Source organism: Microcaecilia unicolor, chromosome 9 (genome assembly GCF_901765095.1).
Source record: "Microcaecilia unicolor chromosome 9, aMicUni1.1, whole genome shotgun sequence".
In the NCBI taxonomy this organism is placed as follows: Eukaryota; Metazoa; Chordata; class Amphibia; order Gymnophiona; family Siphonopidae; genus Microcaecilia; species Microcaecilia unicolor.
The window spans coordinates 226,233,352-226,254,283 of record NC_044039.1 but is presented as its reverse complement, the minus strand read 5'-3'; the positions used below and the strand labels follow the sequence as shown (position 1 = coordinate 226,254,283).

The following is a 20,932-nucleotide window of genomic DNA, read 5'->3' as shown; positions in this document are numbered from 1 at the left end:
GGGAGGAGGGAGGGTAGGTGAGAACAATCAGCCTGCTGTCCTCGGAGAACACCTGCTACAGGTATGTATCATTCACTTTCTCCGAGGACAAGCAGGCTGCTTGTTCTCACGACTGGGGTGTCCCTAGCTCTCAGGCTCACTCAAAACAAGAACCCAGGTCAATTGAACCTCGCAACGGCGAGGGTACAACAGAAATTGACCTACGAAGAACAACTAACTGAGAGTGCAGCCTGACCTGAATAAATTCGGGTCCTGGAGGGTGGAGTTGGATTTACACCCCAAACAGATTCTGCAGCACCGACTGCCCGAACCGACTGTCGCGTCGGGTATCCTGCTGGAGGCAGTAATGAGATGTGAATGTGTGGACAGATGACCACGTCGCAGCCTTGCAGATCTCTTCAAAAGTGGCTGACTTCAAGTGGGCCACTGACGCTGCCATGGCTCTAACACTATGAGCCGTGACATGACCCTCAAGAGCCAGCCCAGCCTGGGCGTAAGTGAAGGAAATGCAATCTGCTAGCCAATTGGAGATGGTGCGTTTCCCGACAGCGACCCCTAGCCTGTTAGGGTCGAAAGAAATAAACAATTGGGCGGACTGTCTGTGGGGCTGTGTCCGCTCCAAGTAGAAGGCCAATGCTCTCTTGCAGTCCAATGTGTGCAACTGACGTTCAGCAGGGCGGGTATGCGGCCTGGGGAAGAAGGTTGGCAAGACAATTGACTGGTTAAGATGGAACTCCGACACCACCTTTGGCAGGAACTTTGGGTGGGTGCGGAGCACTACTCTGTTGTGATGAAATTTGGTATATGGAGCGTGAGCTACCAGGGCTTGAAGCTCACTGACCCTACGAGCTGAAGTAACTGCCACCAAGAAAATGACCTTCCAGGTCAAGTACTTCAGATGACAGGTATTCAGTGGCTCAAAAGGAGGTTTCATCAGCTGGGTGAGGACGACGTTGAGATCCCATGACACTGTAGGAGGCTTGATAGGGGGCTTTGACAAAAGCAAGCCTCTCATGAATCGAACGACTAAAGGCTCTCCAGAGATGGCTTTACCTTCTACACGATAATGGTAAGCACTAATCGCACTAAGGTGATTCCTTACTGAGTTGGTCTTGAGGCCAGACTCTGATAAGTGCAGAAGGTATTCAAGCAGGTTCTGTGCAGGGCAAGAACGAGGTTCTAGGGCCTTGCTCTCACACCACACGACAAACCTCCTCCACTTGAAAAAGTAACTCTTTTTAGTGGAATCCTTCTTAGAGGCAAGCAAGACCCGGGAGACACCCTCAGACAGACCCAACGCAGCGAAGTCTACGCCCTCAACATCCAGGCCTTGAGAGCCAGGGATTGAAGGTTGGGGTGCAGAAATGCTCCGTCGTTCTGCGAGATGAGAGTCGGAAAACACTCCAATCTCCACGGTTCTTCGGAGGACAACTCCAGAAGAAGAGGGAACCAGATCTGACGGGGCCAAAAGGGCGCTACCAGAATCATGGTGCTGCGGTCTTGCTTGAGCTTCAGTAAGGTCTTCCCCACCAAAGGTATGGGAGGATAAGCATACAGGAGGCCGGTCCCCCAATGGAGGAGAAAGGCATCCGACGCTAGCCTGCCGTGTGCCTGAAGTCTGGAACAGAACAGAACAGAGGCAGCTTGTGGTTGGTCTGAGAGGCGAAAAGGTCCACCGAGGGGGTGCCCCACTCTCGGAAGATCTTGCGTACCACTCTGGCATGGAGCGACCACTCGTGCGGTTGCATGACTCTGCTCAGTCTGTCGGCCAGACTGTTGTTTACGCCTGCCAGGTACGTGGCTTGGAGGAGCATGCCGAACCGGCACGCCCAACGCCACATCCCGACGGCTTCCTGACACAGGGGGCGAGATCCGGTGCCCCCCTGCTTGTTGACGTAATACATTGCAACCTGATTGTCTGTCCGAATTTGGATAATTGGCAGGACAGCCGATCTCTGAAAGCCTTCAGTGCGTTCCAGATCGCTCGGAGCTCCAGGAGGTTGATCTGCAGATCCTTTTCCTGGAGGGACCACCGACCCTGGGTGTGAAGCCCATCGACATGAGCTCCCCACCCCAGGCGAGATGCATCCGTCGTCAGCACTTTCGTGGGCTGTGGAATTTGGAATGGACGTCACAGGGTCAAATTGGTCCGGATGGTCCACCAGAGCAGTGAAGTGCGGCAACTGGTGGAGAGGCGGATGACATCTTCTAGATTCCCGGTGGCTTGGAACCACTGGGAAGCTAGGGTCCATTGAGCAGATTTCATGTGAAGACGAGCCATGGGAGTCACATGAACTGTGGAGGCCATATGACCCAGAAGTCTCAACATCTGCCGAGCTGTGACCTGCTGAGACGCTCTGGTCTGCGAAGCCAGGGCCAGGAGATTGGTGGCCCTCGCTTCGGGAAGGTAGGCCTGAGCCGTCTGGGTATTCAGCAGAGCTCCTATGAATTCCAGAGACTGCGTTGGCTGGAGATGGGACTTTGGGTAATTTATCACAAACCCCAGCAGCTCCAGAAGTCGAGTAGTGCACTGCATAGACCGGAGGGCTCCCGCCTCCGAGGTGTTCTTGACCAGCCAATCGTCGAGATATGGGAACACGTGCACTCCCAGCTAGCGTAGGTAGGCCGCCACCACCACGAGGCACTTGGTAAACACTCGTGGGGCAGAGGCGAGCCCAAAGGGCAGCACACAATACTGAAAGTGCCGTGCGCCCAGGCGGAATCTGAGATACTGTCTGTGAGCTGGCAGTATCGGTATGTGAGTATATGCGTCCTTTAAATCCAGGGAACATAGCCAATCGTTTTTCTGAATCATTGGCAGAAGGGTGCCCAAGGAAAGCATCCTGAACTTTTCTTTTACCAGGAATTTGTTCAGGCCTCTCAGGTCTAGGATGGGACGCATCCCCCCTGTTTTCTTTTCCACAAGGAAGTACCTGGAATAGAATCCCTGCCCTTCCTGCCCGGGTGGTACGGGCTCGACCGCATTGGCGCTGAGAAGGGCGGAGAGTTCCTCTGCAAGTACCTGCTTGTGATGGGAGCTGAAGGATTGAGCTCCCGGAGGACAATTTGGTGGCAGGGAGGCCAAATTCAGGGCGTATCCGCACCGCACTATTTGGAGAACCCACTGGTCGGAGGTTATGAGAGGCCACCTTTGGTGAAAAAAACTTAACCTCCCCCCGACCGGCAGATCGTCCGGTATGGACACTTTGAGGGCGGCTATGTTCCCTTGGATCCAGTCAAAAGCCCGTCCCCGGCTTTTGCTGTGGAGGCGCAGGGGGCTGCTTAGGCGCACGCTGTTGACGGGAACGAGCGCGCTGGGGCTGTCCCTGTGCCTGACGAGGCCTTCGGGCCGGCTGGTTGTACCTACGCTTTGCAAAAGAATAGGGTGCAGCCTGCCGGGCCCGGGAAAAACGTCCACCTGCTGAGGTGGATGCTGAAGGCGCCCGGTGGGAGAGCTTGTCGAGGGCGGTTTCCCGCTGATGCAGTTGGTCGACCAGCTGCTCGACCTTCTCACCAAAAATATTATCCCCCCGGCAAGGGACGTCGGCCAGTCTCTGCTGGGTGCGGTTGTCCAGGTCAGAGGCACGCAGCCATGAGAGCCTGCGCATCACTATACCTTGGGCCGCAGCACGAGATGCCACGTCACAGGTGTCATAGATACCCCTGGACAGGAACTTTCTGCACGCCTTCAGCTGCCTGACCACCTCCTGATAAGGCCTGGACTGCTCCGGCGGGAGCTTATCGACCAGGTCCGCCAGGTGTTGCACATTAGTCCGCATGTGGATGCTCATATAGAGCAGGTATGACTGGATGCGGGTCACGAGCATGGAGGATTGGTAGGCCTTCCTCCCAAACGAGTCCAGAGTGCGAGACTCCCGCCCCGGGGGCGCCGAGGCGGTATCCCTCGAACTCCGTGCCCTCTTGAGAGCAGAATCCACGACCGCCGAGTCATGGGGCAGTTGGGGCCGCATTAACTCTGGGTCAGAGTGGATCCTGTACTGGGACTCTGCTTTCTTGGGAATGGTGGGGTTAGTTAACGGTCGCACCCAGTTCCGAAGCAGTGTCTCCTTGAGGACATTGTGCAGCGGTACCGTGGAGGACTCTCTAGGTGGTGATGGATAGTCGAGGACCTCGAGCATCTCGGCCCTCGGCTCTTCCACAGAGACCACGGGAAAGGGAATGCTAATAGACATATCCCGCACAAAGGAGGCAAAGGAGAGACTCTCAGGAGGTGAGAGCTTCCTCTCCGGTGAAGGCGTGGGGTCCGAGGGAAGGCCCGTAGACTCCTCTGAGGAGAAATATCTAGGGTCCTCCTCTTCCCCCCACGAGGCCTCATCCTCGGTATCGGACATAAGCTCATGTAGCTGAGTCCTGAACCGGGCCCGGCTCGACGTCGAGGCACCGAGGTCTCGGTGTCGTCGAGCGGTGGACTCCCGCGCCGGCGGGGACGGAGCTCCCTCCATCGACGTCGACGGGGACTCCACCTGCGTGGCGGTCGAGACCGGCGCCGCAAGCGGCGGCGGTGTCAACGGCCCCGGCGCCGGGCTAGAGCTCGCCGGTGCCACAGACATCGGCGCCGAGGGCGCCGGCACAGCCTGGCGCATCAGCCCTTCCAGGATCCCCGGAAGGATGGCTCTGAGGCACTCGTCCAGGCCCGCTGCCGGGAAAGGTGGTGGGGCCGGTAGGGGTGTCGGTGCCAGAAGCTGATGGGGGCCAGGAGACGGCACCGAGGTGCCGGAACCCTGACGCGTCGGTACCTCCACCACCGACGGGGACCTCTCCTCTCGACGAGGACGCTTCGGCGTCGCCTCCTCTCCGATGTCCGGATGCACCGAGGGCGACCGGTGACGACGCTTCTTGTTCTTCTTTCGATGCGCGTCACCGGCGCCGGGAGGTATGGAGGAGGAGGAGGACGATCCCCCTCGGTCTCGAGGAGCCGGGTCAGACAGGGTTCGGTCCCGTGGACCACGGGCTGAGGGAGTGACCGGGGCCGACTGCCCACGCGGCCGCTCACCTCTACCCTCGCCGGCGGACCGGCGGGCCGACAGGACCTGTTCTCCTGGGGTCGATGCCATCGGTGCCGATGTCTCGGGCATCGATACCGGTACCGAAGGACCGGGCGTCGATACCGATGCCGTCGAGGTCGACGTCGAGGGGCCGGCGCAAGTTCCAAAAAGACGGTCCCGCAGAACTTGCCTCGCAACCTGAGTCCGTTTCCGGAGACCGAGACACAGGGAACACGACTTGATATTGTGCTCCGGCCCGAGGCACTGGAGGCACCAAGCGTGGGTGTAGGTCTGCGAGATCGGCCGGCCGCACCGACCACACTTTTTAAATCCACTCGGGACCTTCGAGGACATCGACGGAAAAATCGCGTCGGCGAAGTCAAAGTCGTCGATGGTGGCGGAAATCACACCTCGAAAAAAGAAAACGACCGTGCGGCCACTAGGCCGCAACACGGCGTCCCCGCTGGAAACGAGGGAAAAAGGGAGCGCGTGCTCCACACGCTCAGGTTTTTTTTTTTTTTTTTGAAAAAAGAAACCGGGCGGTAACAAAAAACTAAATAGAAAAAGAGCAACGGTCCGCGTAAACGCGATCGACTTTCCGGCGGCTGAAAGTAGAGAGAGCGGCAAAGCACGACTCTCTCCAGACGCGGAAAAAAAGGAACTGGCGGGAGCGGTCGCGCACGGGCGGGAAGACGGCCGCGCATGCGCGGTGGGCGTGCCCTGCGTGCCGACCGTCCCGTGAAGCTTTTTCCGGTTGGTGGGGGCTGCCGCGGACGTCACCCAGTCGTGAGAACAAGCAGCCTGCTTGTCCTCGGAGAATTATGTACTTAACCCTTTAGGGACAGAGAAGTACCTGCGTACAATGTGTACGGCGCTGTGTAAATCTAGTACCGCTATAAAAATGATTAGTAGTAGTATTTTTCTCAGCACCAACATCAGGCTTACCGGTCTATAGTTTCCCGGATCACCCCTGGATGTTAAAAGCGCCACAGTTTGATCAGAATTTTCATACTCACAGCTCAGAGACTTTTACATGTCATGAATGCTCGTGTTGGCTTTCGGTTTCCAGTAGACAGAGGATAGAGTCGGTTCAGAAGGCGGCTACTAAAATGGTCAGTGGTCTTTGTGATAAAGATCTCAATATGTATACTTTGGAAGAAAGGCGGGAGAGGGGAGATATGATAGAGACTCCACACTTACCAGAATCAGGATAAATCTTCGTCAAGGGATAAATCACCTAAAATGAAAATCAGGTAAAAAAGTCAATAAAAACTTCAGGACACAGGAAACATTTTGGCTTACCTCCATCAATCCCTGTAAAATATATCCCCTGTCTCCTTGCCCCAAGAACAAAACAAATACCAGTATACACAGTGTCCAGAAAAAACAGGACCCCCAAATTTTTCCAAATAACCCAAAAAGCAAAATCTTCTGCCTGAAATTTGAGACATTTCCAAATACTTTATTTTTCAACAGGAAGGAGCTCGCAAAACAGATGAGCTCTTAATTAACAAAACCCCAGAATTAATTGAGCCAATAGCTCAGTGGCAACAAAAACTTTGTACAGGTGTCGAGATTGGAGGACACTATGAACACAAAAAATGAAAAAACTTCGAACCCCCCCCCCCCCCCCCCCCCACTATACTACTGTATTTTCAATAGTCATACTAAGGGCCCTGTTTACTACGCCATGCTATATATTCCTATGGGTGTATCTACCATTAGCACACGCTAAAAACACTAGCTTACCTTAGTAAACAGGGCCATAAATGTTTAAACAATCTCATAGGATCCTCTTGTCATTTTTCACAATCCTCTCGCAATTTAACAACTTTTAATACCTTTGTGTCGTCAGCAAATTTAATTACCTCACTAGTTACTCCCAATCTCTAGATCATTTATAAATATGTTAAACAGCAGTGGCCCCATCACAGACCCCTGGGGAACCCCAATAACTACCCTTCTCCATTGAGAATACTGACCATTTAACCCTACTCTCTGTTTTCTATCCTTTAACCAGTTTTTAATCCACAATAAGACGCTGCCTCCTACCCCATGACTCTCCAATTTCTTCTGGAGTCTTTCATTAGGTACTTTGTCAAACACCTTTTGAAAATCCAGACACACAATGAGGTGTATTTTCAAAGCACTTAGACGTACAAAATTCCATAGGAACCTATAGAACTTTGTAAGTTTAAGTGCTTTGAAAATGAGACCCAATATCAACCGGCTCACCTTTATCCATGTTTGTTCACCCCTTCAAACAAATGTAATAGATTGGTGAGGTACGATTTCCCTTCACTAAATCCATGTTGGCTTTGTCTCATTAATCCATGCTTTTGAATATGCTCTGTAATTTTGTTCTTTATAATAGCCTCTACCATTTTGCCCGGCACAGACGTCAGGCTCACCAGTATATAATTTCCCGGATCCCCTCTGGAACCTTTTTAAAATATCGGCATTACATTGGCCACCCTCCAATCTTCCAGTAGCACACTATTACTATTACTAACAATAGTTCCACAAGTTCATTTTTCAATTCTATCAGTACTCTGGGATGAATACCATCTGGTCCAGGAGATTTGCTATTCTTTAATTTGTCAAATTGTGCCATTACATCCTCTAGGTTTATAGAGATTTCATACAGTTTCTCCGATTCATCAGCATTGAATACCATTTCTGGCACCGGTATCTCTCCCAAATCTTCCTCAGTGAAGACCGAAGGAAAGAATTCATTTAATCTCTCCACTATGGCTTTGTATTCCCTGATTGCCCCCTTTACCCCTCGGTCATCTAGCGGTCCAACCGATTCTTTTGCCAGCTTCTTGCTTTTAATATACCTAAATAAAATGTTAATATGTGTTTTTGCCTCCAACGCAATCTTTTTTTCAAAGTCCCTCTTTGCCTTCCTTATCAGCACTTTGCATTTGACTTGACATTCCCGATGCTGTTTCTTATTATTTTCAGTCAGTTCCTTCTTCCATTCCTCTGAAGGATTTTGTTTTAGCTCTAATAGCTTCCTTCACTTCACTTTTTAACCATTCCAGCTGTCATTTGGTCTTCCTCCCTCCTTTCTTAATACATGGAATATATTTGGCCTGGGCTTCCAGGATGGTATATTTGAACAGCATGGTATATTTGACCCTCGCAGCTGCTCCTCTCAGTTTTTTTTCACCATTCTTCTCATTTTATCATAGTCTCCTTTTTGAAAGTTAAACGCTAACGTACTGGATTTCCTGTATATACTTACTCTAAAGCTAATATCAAATCTGATTATATTATGGTCACTGTTATCAAGCGGCCCCATCACCATTACCTCCCACACCAGATCATGCGCTCCACTAAGGCCTAGGTCTAGAATTTTTCCTTCTCTTCTCAGCTCCTGTATCAGCTGATCCATAAAGCACTCTTTGATTTCGTCAAGGAATTTTACCTCCCTAGTGTAGAAATATGAGCACAGTCATGCACTATGGAATGGGTTAAAAGGTCAGAGATTGATAAATCTGTATGACTCTGGAATCTATCAGAGATTGACGAGCCCGCATGACTGGGATTTATGATCTCTGGAATTTATTCTACCCTTAGGGGGCAAGTGGGCCTGGGAACGAGACTAATGTAAACAGCAGAAGAATGTTGTTTAAACAGCTTAAGAGAACCAGATGCTGGAAATCAGATAATAATCTGTGAGAAGGACAGTTTGCAGAAAAAGAGTCATGTAAATCATTGTTTGAAACAAACAATATAAGCTGCCGTCTCAGAAGAATATTTCAGAGATGCAGACAGAAAAACATCTTGTTATGTAACTGTGTTGATTTCTCATGAGAAACTATAATTGTATCTTTATTTGGTAAGTGAATAAAAGGACTTTCTCTTATGCCCTTAGCATTGATTTTTTTTACGCCTCCTAGTTGAGAATGGCTGGTTCATTCTAATTTGGGAAGGGATACAAGCAGCCTAAAAACACTAGCATGCCCCAATGTTACATTTACCTAGTCAATATCGGGATAATTGAAATCACCCATTATTGTGTTGCCCAGTTTGTCAGCCTCCCTAATTTCCGATAACATTTCTACATCCATCTGTTCATCATGGCCAGGCGGGCGGTAGTACACTCCTATCACTATCCTTTTCCCCTTTACACGTGGAATTTCAATCCATAGGGATTCCAAGATGTGTTTTGTTTCGTGCAAACTTTTCAGTCTATTTGATTCAAAGCCCTCCTTAATATAATATGCTACTCCTCTACCAATTCGATCCACCCTATCACTACGATATAATTTGTACCCCGGTATGACAGTGTCCCACTGGTTATCCTCCTTCAACCAGGTCTCAGAGATGCCTATTATATCTAATTTTTCATTTAGTGCAATATATTCTAACTCTTCCATCTTATTTCTTAAGCTTCTGGCATTCGCATATAGACATTTCAAACTATGTTGTTCCTATTTGCATCATACTCAGTACTTGACAGTATTAATTTGAAATCTTTTGTCTGATTTTTATTTTTATTTAAGGACACCTGATCTACTATGGTCTCTTTTGCAACCTCACTATTAGGATACCCTATCTTCCCTGTTTTGGTGATATCTTTGAAAGATACTTTATTCTGAACCATGCGCTTTTGTGCGACTGTCAGCCTTCCCCCAGTTTCTAGTTTAAAAGCTGCTCTATCTCCTTTTTAAATCCCGATGCCAGCAGCCTGGTCCCACCCTGGTTAAAGTGGAGCCTATCCTTTCAGAATAGGCTCCCCCTTCCCCAGAAAGTTGCCCAGTTCCTAACAAATCTAAAACCCTCCTCCATCTACATGAGCTCTCCATCCCAGGAGAGATGCACCCACCTCTTTGCTACTGCTTTCGACTCATAACCATGACTCTCTTACTCAACACCCTCACTTATCACCCCTACCACTGCAATTTCCCCACCCCTAGCTGTCTGTTCGTCTGTCCAATTTAGATTGTAAGCTCTGTTGAGCAGGGACTGTCTTTTCATGTTAATTTGTACAGCGCTGCGTAAGTCTAGTAGCACTATAGAAATGTTTAATAGTAGTAGTAGTAGTAGTAGATGCATCCATCGTCAGCACATTTTGTGGCTGATGAATTTGGAATAGAAGTCCCAGAGTCAAATTGGATCAAATGGTCCACCACTGAAGAGAGAGTACAAGTTCTGGGGACATTTAGATTACATCTTCTAGACTACCCGTGACTTGAAACCCCTGAGAAGCTAGGGTCCATTGAGGTGATCTCATGTGAAGATGTGTCATGGGTGTAATATACACTGTGGAAGCCATGTGGTACAACAATCTCAACATCTACCAAGCTGTGACCTGCTGAGATGTATGAACCTTGGACATGAGAGCAATCAGATTGTCCTCTCTCATCTCCAGAGCAGAGCTCCTATGAACGTCAATCGCTGGACAGGGTGGATATGGGACTGGGTAGTTTAAAACAAACCCTAGTAGCTCGATCACCCGAACAGTCATCCACACAGAGTCCTGAGCACCCTCCTCCGAGGTGTTCTTCACCAGCCAATCGTCGAGATACAGGAACACATGTAGGCTCATTTTCGAAAAAGAAGGATGTCCATCTTTCGACATAAATCGGAGGATGGACGTCCTTCTCTCAGAAACGTCGAAATCAGTATAATCGAAACCCAATTTTGGACGTCTCCAACTGCAGTCCGTCGCAGGGACGGCCAAATTTCAAGGGGGCATGTCGAAGGCATAGCGAAGGTGGGACACGACGTCTTTGACCCATAATCGAAAAAAGTAAGAACGTCCCTGACGAACACTTCGACGTTTTCACCCGGACGTGTATTTCTTACGAATAAGGCACAAAAAGGTGCCCGAAATGACCAGATGACCACCGGAGGGAATCGGGGATGACTTCTCCTTACTCCCCCAGTGGTCACTAACTCCCTCCCACCCTAAAAAAACATCTTTAAAAATATTACCTGCCAGCCTCTATGCCAGCCTCAGATGTCATACTCAGGTCCATGACAGCGCATGCAGGTCTCTGGAGCAGTTTTAGTGGGTGCAGTGCACTTCAGACAGGTGGACCCAACCCCATCCCCCCCTACCTGTTACATTTGTGAAGGAAACAGTGAGCACTCTAAAACCCACCACAAACACACTGTACCCACATCCAGGTCCCCCCCTTCACCCATAAGGGCTATGGTAGTGGTGTACAGTTGGGGGTAGTGGGTTTTGGGGGGGGGGGGTTGGAAGGCTCAGCACACAAGGTAAGGGAGCTATGTACCTGGGAGCAATTTATGAAGTCCACTGCAGTGCCCCCCAGGGTGCCCGATTGGTGTCCTGGCATGTCAGGGGGACCAGTGTACTACAAAAGCTGGCTCCTCCCAAGACCAAATGGCTTGCATTTGGCCGTTTTTTACATGGACGTCTTTGGTTTCGAAAATTGACGAAAGTTAGAAACGTCCATGTCTAGGGACGCCCAAATCTTGGGACGTCCAAATTTAAGGATTTGGAATATCTGATGGTATTTTTGAAAGGAAAGATGGATGTCCATCTTGTTTTGAAAATACGGGTTTCCCCATCCCTGGATTTCGCCGTTTTGCAAGGACGTCCAAATCGCAACTTGGACGTCCCTTTTGAAAATGCCCCTCGTGGACTCCCAGTCTGCGTAGCAATGCTGCAACTACCGCTAGACATTTGGTGAAGACAATGAGAGCTGACGCGAGGCCAACAGACAACATGCAGTACTGAAAGTGATGTGTTCCCAGTCGAAATCGAAGATACTTCCGGTGGGCTGGAAGTATCGGGATGTGAGCTTCAAGTCCAGAGATCATAGCCAATCGTTTTTCTGAATCATTGGGAGAAGGATGCCTAGGGAAACCATCCTGAACTTTTCTCGGACTAGGAATTTGTTCAGGGCCCCTAGGTCTAGGAAGGGACCCCCCCCCCCATTTTATTTTCCACAAGGAAGTACCTGGATTAGAATCCCTGCCCTTTCTCCCCTGGTGGTACAGGCTCGACTGCATGGTCCTTCAAAAGGGTCGAGAGTTCCTCTGCAAGTAACTGCCTATGCTGAGAGCTGAACGCATGAGCTCTCGGTGGGCAATTTGGAGATTTCAGATACAAATTGAGGGCGTACCCGAGATGGACTATTTGAAGAACCCAAAGGTTGGAGGTTATTTTTTCAAGAAAAAATTTTAATCTCCTCCTGGAGCAGCAAGTCGTCCGGGAAGGACACTTTTACTACAGCTATGCTCTGCTTGAGCCAGTCAAAAGCTCATCCCTTGCTTGGCCTGGGGAGCAGAATTTTTTGGTTTGGTCAGTGGCCTCCTCAACCTTCTCTCCAAAAAGGTTATCCCCCCTGCGTGGGGAATCCACCAACCTCTGCTGAACAGAATGTTCCAAGTCAGAAACACACAGCCTGCGCATTGCTATACTTTCAGCAGAAATCCTGGATGCCACATCAAAAGTGTCTGCCCTGGCTGAGAACTTTCAACACACCTTCTGCTGCTTGACCAACTGGCAAACTGACTTGCCCTGCTCCGGAGAGAGTGTCTCAGCCAGGTCTGACAACTTGCGCACCGAGTTTTGTAAGTGGAGGCTCATGAAGAGCTGGTATGACTGTATTCGGGAAATGAGCGTTGAAGCCTGGTACATCTTCCTCCCAAAAGAATCCAGGATTCTAGCTTCTCTGCCTGGGGGTGCCAAGGCATAGTCTGTGGAACTCCTGGCTCTTTTGAGAGTGGATCCACCACCATGGAATTGTGAGGCAACTGAGGTGCACTGTGGATCCAATACTGGGTGTCAATCTTCTTGAGCATGACAGGGATTGACAGAGTGGACTCCTAGTTCCTGACGAGGACTTCCCTGAGTACCTCGTGAAGAGGGGCAGTCAGTCACAGCCTCCTTAGGAGGAGATGTGTAGTCCAGGACCTTGAGCATCTTGGCCCTGGGCTCATCTTCCACTTCCAAAGAAAATGGAATGGCATCAGCCATTTCCTTAACAAAAGATGGAAGTGGAAGGATCTCCAGAGAAGACTTTCTTCTTTCAGGTGGATGGGAGGGTTCAGAAGGAATTCCATAGTACACATCCAAAAAAAAGTACCTTGGATCCTTCTCTGAATCCCATGAGCGCACCTCTTTGGTGTCAGAAAATGCCTCCCAACGGAAGCGTTGAGACTCAATCTGCCTCAATGTGGAGAAACCACATCCTTGAGAGCAGTGTCGAGAAGTTGGCTCCTGCTTCGATTCCGGCAAAGCTTCCTCCACCGACGTCAAAGGATTGCCGGTTTGGGAGGCAGTCGATACCAGAGCCGCATGTGGCATCGGTGTCGGAGACCGCACTGCTGGCTGAGGGTCAAGCGGGACCACAACGGGAGGCAGGATAGGTGCAAGCACCCCCAATGCTGATGCATACCATTGCATGAGGCCATCCAGCACCTCAGGGAGCAAGACCCGGATGCGCTCATTGAGGGCTGACACCGGGAAAACCTGGGGTGCTGGCTCAGGCGCAGGTTGCAGAATTGCCGCGGTCAATACAGGAGCAGGGTCTTGACTGCTGGGAGACTGATGCGTCGGCACCTCTTAGTTTTTCAGGTGCCGAATCCTTCGACACCCCAGAGATCCCGGCATCATGCATCGAGGGCAACTGATGACAATGCTTCTTGGCCTTCGCACGAAGCGTGTCACCGAGGCTCCTCAGTGCCAAGGATGATGTTGAATCCACACATTGACTTGGGGTCAGGTCCAATGATGGACGGTCCAGGGGGCCCTGCACAGCAGGAGGTCTCAAGGCAGGTGGCGACCCACTCGATGCTTCACTGCTCCCAGTGTCTAAGGGTCTAGCAGCAGCCATGCTTACCAATGCTCCCGATGCCGGTGCGAAACTCGGTGTTGATGCCAATGCTGATGAAGAGGAACTAGACTTGGCTCCAAAAATCCTCTCTCGTTGAGCCTCTCTGGAAACCTTGTGACAAGGCTACATCCCCGATGTATAAAGGGAAGCAGCAAAACCATGAACTACATATCCCAGAATGCATTTCCAGTCCTAGCAGTGAGATCCCAGGGGATAGGCAAGCTGGCCATATACCGTCTCTGACCACAAGAGGGAGGGTGAATGAAGGAGCCAGTTCCCGGGACCAGCAATCAGTATATCATGGGGCCCACCTGTAATAGGGAGGGGTGGGCTGAGAAGCAGGAGGAGGATTGGATGGAAGAGGGAATTAATCAGCCTGAGCAGGGGAAGGAGGCAGAATGGAATGGGAGCTTGAGAGCTGAGGAAGGCAGCCCCTGAAGGTTTGGAAACCTACATGGTTTTGGAATTTATTTTGGTTTAAACCCTGCTTAAGTAGAGAAGCCTGTTTTCTTTTGTGAAACCTGATTATTTTGAGAACCTCTGAAGTTGGAAGGCTTGTTTATGAAGGAGGGCTGCCTGGTGGGAAGAGGGGTTCAGTTCAGGAGGAGAGGAGCAGTGCAGGCTGAAATACCTTGGGTTTGAGGCAGTCCCAAAAGTAATGCACCTCCTGGAAGTAAATGCTGCTTGGTGATTAACTGTCTTGAGGGGAAATCCTGCTTGTGGGACAAGTACTATTTGTTTGTTACTGGCGGGGACAAAAAAACAGGGATTTCCAAAGGGCTCTTGCATTCCCTTCAGGGAAGGAGGCAAAGTCTTTGTGTAATAAGTACTAAGCAAGGCAGAACAGCCCTGCCTGAGAAGCAAGTCTCTACTCTGGAGTGAAGTTTTGTTTATGAATTTGGAAAATAAAGGATTGTTTTTGAAGTATTTCCTGGTGGCAGTTTTGTGAAGTTCTGGCTATTTATGGGAGGCAGCTTCCTCCCCCATACTGGAGCAGCGGGCCCATTTACAACCTGAGTCCTCTTCTTCATGTGAACACAGAGAACAGTTAATAAGGCTAAGGTTGGGCCCAAGAAACTGTTGTCACGCTTCACACAAAACACTGGATAGTGAGCCCTTGGGCCACTGCCGAGGGACGGCAGATGCAGGAGGAACACTCACCCCACACCAGCACAGGCAGAGCTGACGTACCTGGATTTGGCAAGGTCTCTTAGGCAGGCAGCCAGACAAAGCAAAAGTCAGGTCCAGGCAAAAGTTCCAAAGGCTGGCGGCAAACAAAAGCAAAGACAGGTCCAGGCAGAAGTCTCTATGCAGGCGGCAAGCAAAAGCAAAGTCAGGTCCAGGCAGAAGTCTCTATGCAGGTGGCAAGCAAAAACCAGTAGTCAGGTCCAGACAAAAGTTCAAAAGGCAGGCAGCGAGCAAAAGCAAAGTCAGATCCAGGCAAAAATTCCAAAGGCAGGCGGCAAGCAAAGTCTAAGTCCAAGTCCAGGCAAAGTTCCAAAAGCAAAATACTGAGGGTAGCAAAGGGAGCGCAGCAACAAACACTCGCAGAAGAAACACCTCTGGAGACCTCTGTTGCAAGGCAAACTAGGGAAGCTTCCAAGAGGTTAATAAAGGCCAACAGCCAGGGAGTTCACCAGGTACGGAAACAGCTGAGTTCCAAAAAGTCTCGAGACCAACTGGTAGGCTAGAAAATCCGGACCGGACTGGCATGACTTCTGGAACCGGGAAAACCATCAATAGACAGTCCATTGCGACCACCAGGTCTGACCACCAGGGGGCGAGATGAATAAGAGCATGCCACTGAGGCACAGACATAACTGTAGACACCAAGAATGGGTGTCTTTCCCAGAGACTGTCCGATTACACCAGGAACAGCGCTTGAAGCCATTGGGAACCTTTGTGGACATGGAAGGAAAAACTTCCTCAGCTAAATTAAATGAAGTGATAAAGAATGAAAAAAAAACCGAAAAATAGCCAAAAGGCACAAAAAAGCCTTGTGAGAATTATAAGCCTGCTTGTCCCCAGAGAAAAGTTGTTACTGTTGAGTTTTAGCCTCTGCGGCAAGTTTCTCTTCATATTCTCTTTTAGTCTTCTTTATTAATGCCTTGCATCCGATTTGCTAGTGCTTATGTTGCTTCTTATTTTCTTCATTTGAGTCCTTTTTCCATTCTTTTGGCTGTAATAGACTCTTTTATATTATCTTTTAACCGTGCTGGCTGTCGTTTTCTCTTCTTTCCACCTTTGCAAATACTTGGAATGTATCTGGTCTGGGCTTCCAAGATGGTATTTTTGAATAACGTCGACGCCTGATTTAGTGTCGTAATGTTAGCAGCCGATCCTTTTAGGTTATTTTTAACCGTTTTCCTCATTTTATTATAGTCGCCCTTTTGAAAATTAAATGCAGCTACAGTAGATTTCCTTTGCAGGTTCAACCCAGATAGTAGCTGAAATTTGATCATATTATGATCACTGTTTCCCAGAGGACCCAAAACTGCCACCTCTCGCATTGTGCCCTGCACGCCACCAAGGACCAGATCCAAAATGGCTCCCCCTCTTGTTGGTTCCTGGACCAATTGCTCCAAGAGCAGTCGTTTATTACATCTAGAAATTTTACCTCCTGGCATTCCCTGATGTAACATTTATCCAGTCAATATTTGGGTAATTGAAATCACCCATTATTATAGTGTTGCCCAATTTGCCAGCTTTCCTAATCTCTGTAAACATTTCTTCATCTGTCCGTTCTGTCCTGGCGGATGGTAGTACAGCCCTACTAGAATACTCCTTCCGTTCGCACTTGGAATTTCAATCCATAATGATTCCACGCTGCTATCTGTTTGATGTGGAATGTTTATTTTATTTAACTCAATTCCTTCTTGAATATGTAGCGCAACCCCGCCTCCAATTTGATCCTTTCAATCATTGTGATACAATTTGTACCCTGTTAACACAGTGTCCCATTGATTGAAATCTTTCCACCATGTCTCTGAGATGCCTATTATATCTACCTCATCATTTAGTGCTATATACTCTCCCATCTTAATTTTTAGGCTTCTAGCATTTGTATACAGGCACTTCACATTGTGTTTTTCCTTGGATCTATAAGCTGCTTAGAAATGCTCTGTGAAACAATAGAACAAGTTGACGGTTTCCTAAAGGACAAGTCCATAGACCGCTACTAAATGGACTTGGGAAAAATCCACAATTTCGGGAATAACTTGTATAAAATGTTTGTATGTTTGGGTAGCTTGCCAGGTGCCCTTGACCTGGATTGGCTGCTGTTGGGGACAGGATGCTGGGCTCGATGGACCTTTGGTCTTTTCCCAGTATAGCATTACTTATGTACTTATGTAAGTTCTGGTGAAAATGACATCCCTGCTCCCAGGGAATCTGTCAAAGCATTAAAAGATCTCAAAATATTAACAGCTACTTCAGCTGCTCTATACAGATCCACTTCTAGGGCACCGGCCTGAGCACTGATACTCTGAGGGGGGCTGGACCTGCCAATCTCTTGGAAGACCCACATAGTACAGTAAAACAGTGATACTTCCAACAGTTTCCCTCGAATGGTGAAACTAAACATAGACAGTAAAAGACTTAGCTCTAAGCAGCAACGTTCCCTTTGCTTCTCATCGGGCCGACCCCCCACCCCTCAAACTGCACAAGGGGCAGAGCACACTCCTGATGAACCTCTCCAACCACTACACTATCAAGGCTTCTATATAGGGAGTATCCGCACATGTCCTCAGACACAGCAGCTGCTGGGGAACTTTAGGTTGGTGTTGCAGCCTACTCAGAATGAGTGCTTCCTATGGGTCTGACAGACAACTTCCTATCCAAGCTCCCTCAGCGGGAACTTCTCCCCCACTTCCCAGTAATACCTAGAGGCTCTGACTTAACAGAAAATAAGAGAACCACAATCATACCAGGAGAAGATCCTTCTATTTTCAAATTTCTGTTAAAACCTCTGCACTTTCAGACTAGGACACCAAATGAAGAAAAATACCCATTTAGGCAGGCAGTTGGTGGGGTGGTGGAGAGATCTCAGACTCCTCTGAAATAAACCCCTTCACTCCACAGAATATAATTCCTCATTTTTTTTCAATAACTACAGCGAAAGCTAAACAAATAGGCACTCCCTGTTCAATTGAGACTCGGTTCTTCCTCTGGTCCAGGAACTATCTCCCAGACTGTCCAGAAGCTACACAGTCTGCCTATCACCATATGCTGGAGACAGAGAAATACTGAAGACCTAAAGCTGCATGGTGCCTTTATAGGGCACAGTTCACAAGTCTTTAGTCTCTATCTATATCTGGTAGTCACTGGGCATAACCCACAGGTTCTAGATTGGTCTGGTAAGGACACTAAGGAATATTGTTGATATACAGAAACTGCTTTATAAAATTGCCCCTTAATGACTATAGAGACAGAATCTCTTCCTCATACCTGCTCACGTAAAGTGCCATCACTGAAGAAGGGCTTTTGGGGTAGGAACAGGATACCATGGGGTCCAAAGCAAGAAGGAACCTGTACGTTACCTGTAGAAAAAATAGAAATTCAACAAAAGACCAACCAGGACCCATCTAACTGTACCTCACACAACTTCCAATCCCACTGTTAACCATTCAAACAGAAATCAAGTCAAAATCCTCCACAGCACCTACCCCCCCCCCCCCCCCCACATCTAGGCCAATCATCCCAATACCGGTCATCTATAAGAAAAATCTGCGCACCAGTACCCCAGAACCTAATACCTAAATCAATCAATGCCAATCTGCTAAAAAGTCTAACAAAAGTGTCACAGTCCCTACATACACCCCATCCCATGCACCCGAGTAAGAATTTAGGCTTACATTAGTGCTTTCCTGTTACATTAGCTCTCTACACCTTTCTAGACACAAGATGATTCCCCTTTCTCCACAGGATGAGACCAGTGCTGGAGACCAGTGTGTCATCAACATGACCAAATAAACAGTTTCTAGCTCTGCTGCCCCCAAGCTTAGAAACTTAGGGGCATATTTACCACACTGCAATAATAGCCGAAATCAATACACACTATGTGTAAAGGCAGTGTAATAGCTGATGGGGATGTTTCCCGCATCCTTTCCCCTCTACAGTCACTGCACAAACAAATATGTTTCACGGGACACCGTCAGCATGGATTCAACCAAGAGAAGTCTTGCCTCACCAATTTACATTATATCTCTTTGAAGGCGTGAGCCGGTTGATGTAGTGTATCTAGATTTTCAGAAGTACAAAGATAAGGGGACACTGCATGAAATTACAGGAAAATACTTTTACAACAAATAGAAGAAAACATTTTTTCAAAGAATAGTTATGCTCTGGAACTCGTTGCCAGAGGATGTGGTAACAGCAGTTAGTGTATTTGGGTTTTATGTTTAACTCATTTTTATTGGGTTTCCAGAAAACAATACATAGCTTAATATGGAAGAAGCTGCAAGGAAATATCTTCATGTACAGATGCAATAAAACATTACCAGAACTACCTTTCTTCCTATCCCAATCCCGCTACTGTATTTGGGTTTTAAAAAGGTTTGGACAAGTTCCTGGAGGAAAAGTCCATAAACTGGGGTCAGTAGAATAGAATCTTGCTATTCTTTGGGATTCTGCCAGGTATTTGTGACCAGGACTGGCCACTGTTGGAAGTATTATGTCTCATGTTTCAATGAATGTTTTATATGATATATACAAGTCAATAATTAAATGTATCAAATAGATATTTATTTTCCTTTGAAAGTTATTTTAACTATGTATTTTATATTTCCATTGTACTGTATTTTGCTTTGCACATATTTATAGTTAAAGATGAAAAAATATATTACATTATATTACATCTAAGTGTGTTGCCTTCAGTCGTAACTACTTCACCTGTAAAATTTTAGAACCAAAAGCAGCCCTGGAAGATCTCCAACAGCCACTGGATCCCATATAATGTAGTGTGTTACCAAAGTCCTGGCCTGGCGCACCAGAGGGTCTTCCTGGCTGGTTATGGATGACCAGGCAGGATTTGTGGCGGGATGTTAAACGTTTGACATTATTCAGCAGGTATTGCACTTGCTATATGATTCTTATATTCCACTAAGTTCTAAAGAGATTCTAAGCAGATTACAAACAATAAGTCCTTCAAGAGAATTTACAATTGAATATATTGAAACTTAAAAAAAAATCTCTCATCATCAAATGCACATCTAAAACATTAATTACACTTGCATATCTAATACACTGAAACTAAAAGGCATCTTTTTCATCGAATACATTGAACCTAAAAAACATCTTTCTCATCAAACAAAAAAGATTTTTAATGCTTTCCTGAAGGAATAATATTGTGTTATTTTCCGAATTTCTAAAGGCAGTCTGTTCCAAAGCCTAACACCCAGATGTGAAAAGGAACACTCTAGCATGGATTACTTCCGAACACCCTTAACGGACGGATAAATTAATTTCAAACAGCATTCCGCTCTACCTGCGGAAAAAGATGATGGGAAATCCAAATAATTAATCAGTCTATCAGGTCCATCACTGTACAGCATTTTGTACACCATACATGTCTGCTTAAACTGCAGTCTTGAAGATACAGGAAGCTAATGTAGCTCCTTTAACAGTGGGGATGTTTTTTCATACTTTCCCAGGCTGAAACGCTGTATTCTGCAGAAATTGAAGTTTTTGTAACAGTTTTTTAGTACGACCTCCAAATAGCAAATTACAGTAATCTAAGTATGGAATCAGGATTGCCTGTGCCACTGGACTAAACTTATCCAGGTGTAATTTAGATCGAATTGCTCTCAGTTGCCGTAATCGGAAAAATATTTTTTTAGACAAAGCCTTCACATGTAATTCAAAAGTTAAGCCTGAATCAATTATGACTCCCAACACTTTTGAGTGGTCCTCAATCACTAGCTTCTCACCTGTACTCAATTCCAAACACTTAGCTTTTCATAATCTCCAAACCAAACAACCTTAGACTTTAGTAACATACATAGTAGATGACGGCAGAAAAAGACCTGCATGGTCCATCCAGTCTGCCCAACAAGACAAACATATGCGTATACCTTACCTTGATTTGTACCTGCCTTATTCAGG

At 47.8% G+C, this 20,932-nt stretch overlaps 1 protein-coding gene across 2 annotated transcripts in view; it reads right to left on the bottom strand.

Annotated features, from left to right (window-relative positions):
• ABCD4 (ATP binding cassette subfamily D member 4) overlaps nt 1-20,932 on the bottom strand; it is a 118,663-nt gene that overhangs the window by 30,460 nt on the left and 67,271 nt on the right. For both annotated transcript variants that reach the window (XM_030214733.1, XM_030214732.1), the window contains exons 13-14: nt 18,278-18,369; nt 6,207-6,243 (exon numbers count right to left, since the gene is read on the bottom strand). In XM_030214733.1, the coding sequence (XP_030070593.1) occupies nt 6,207-6,243; nt 18,278-18,369 (129 nt within the window). The remainder of the gene's footprint in view (nt 1-6,206; nt 6,244-18,277; nt 18,370-20,932) is intronic.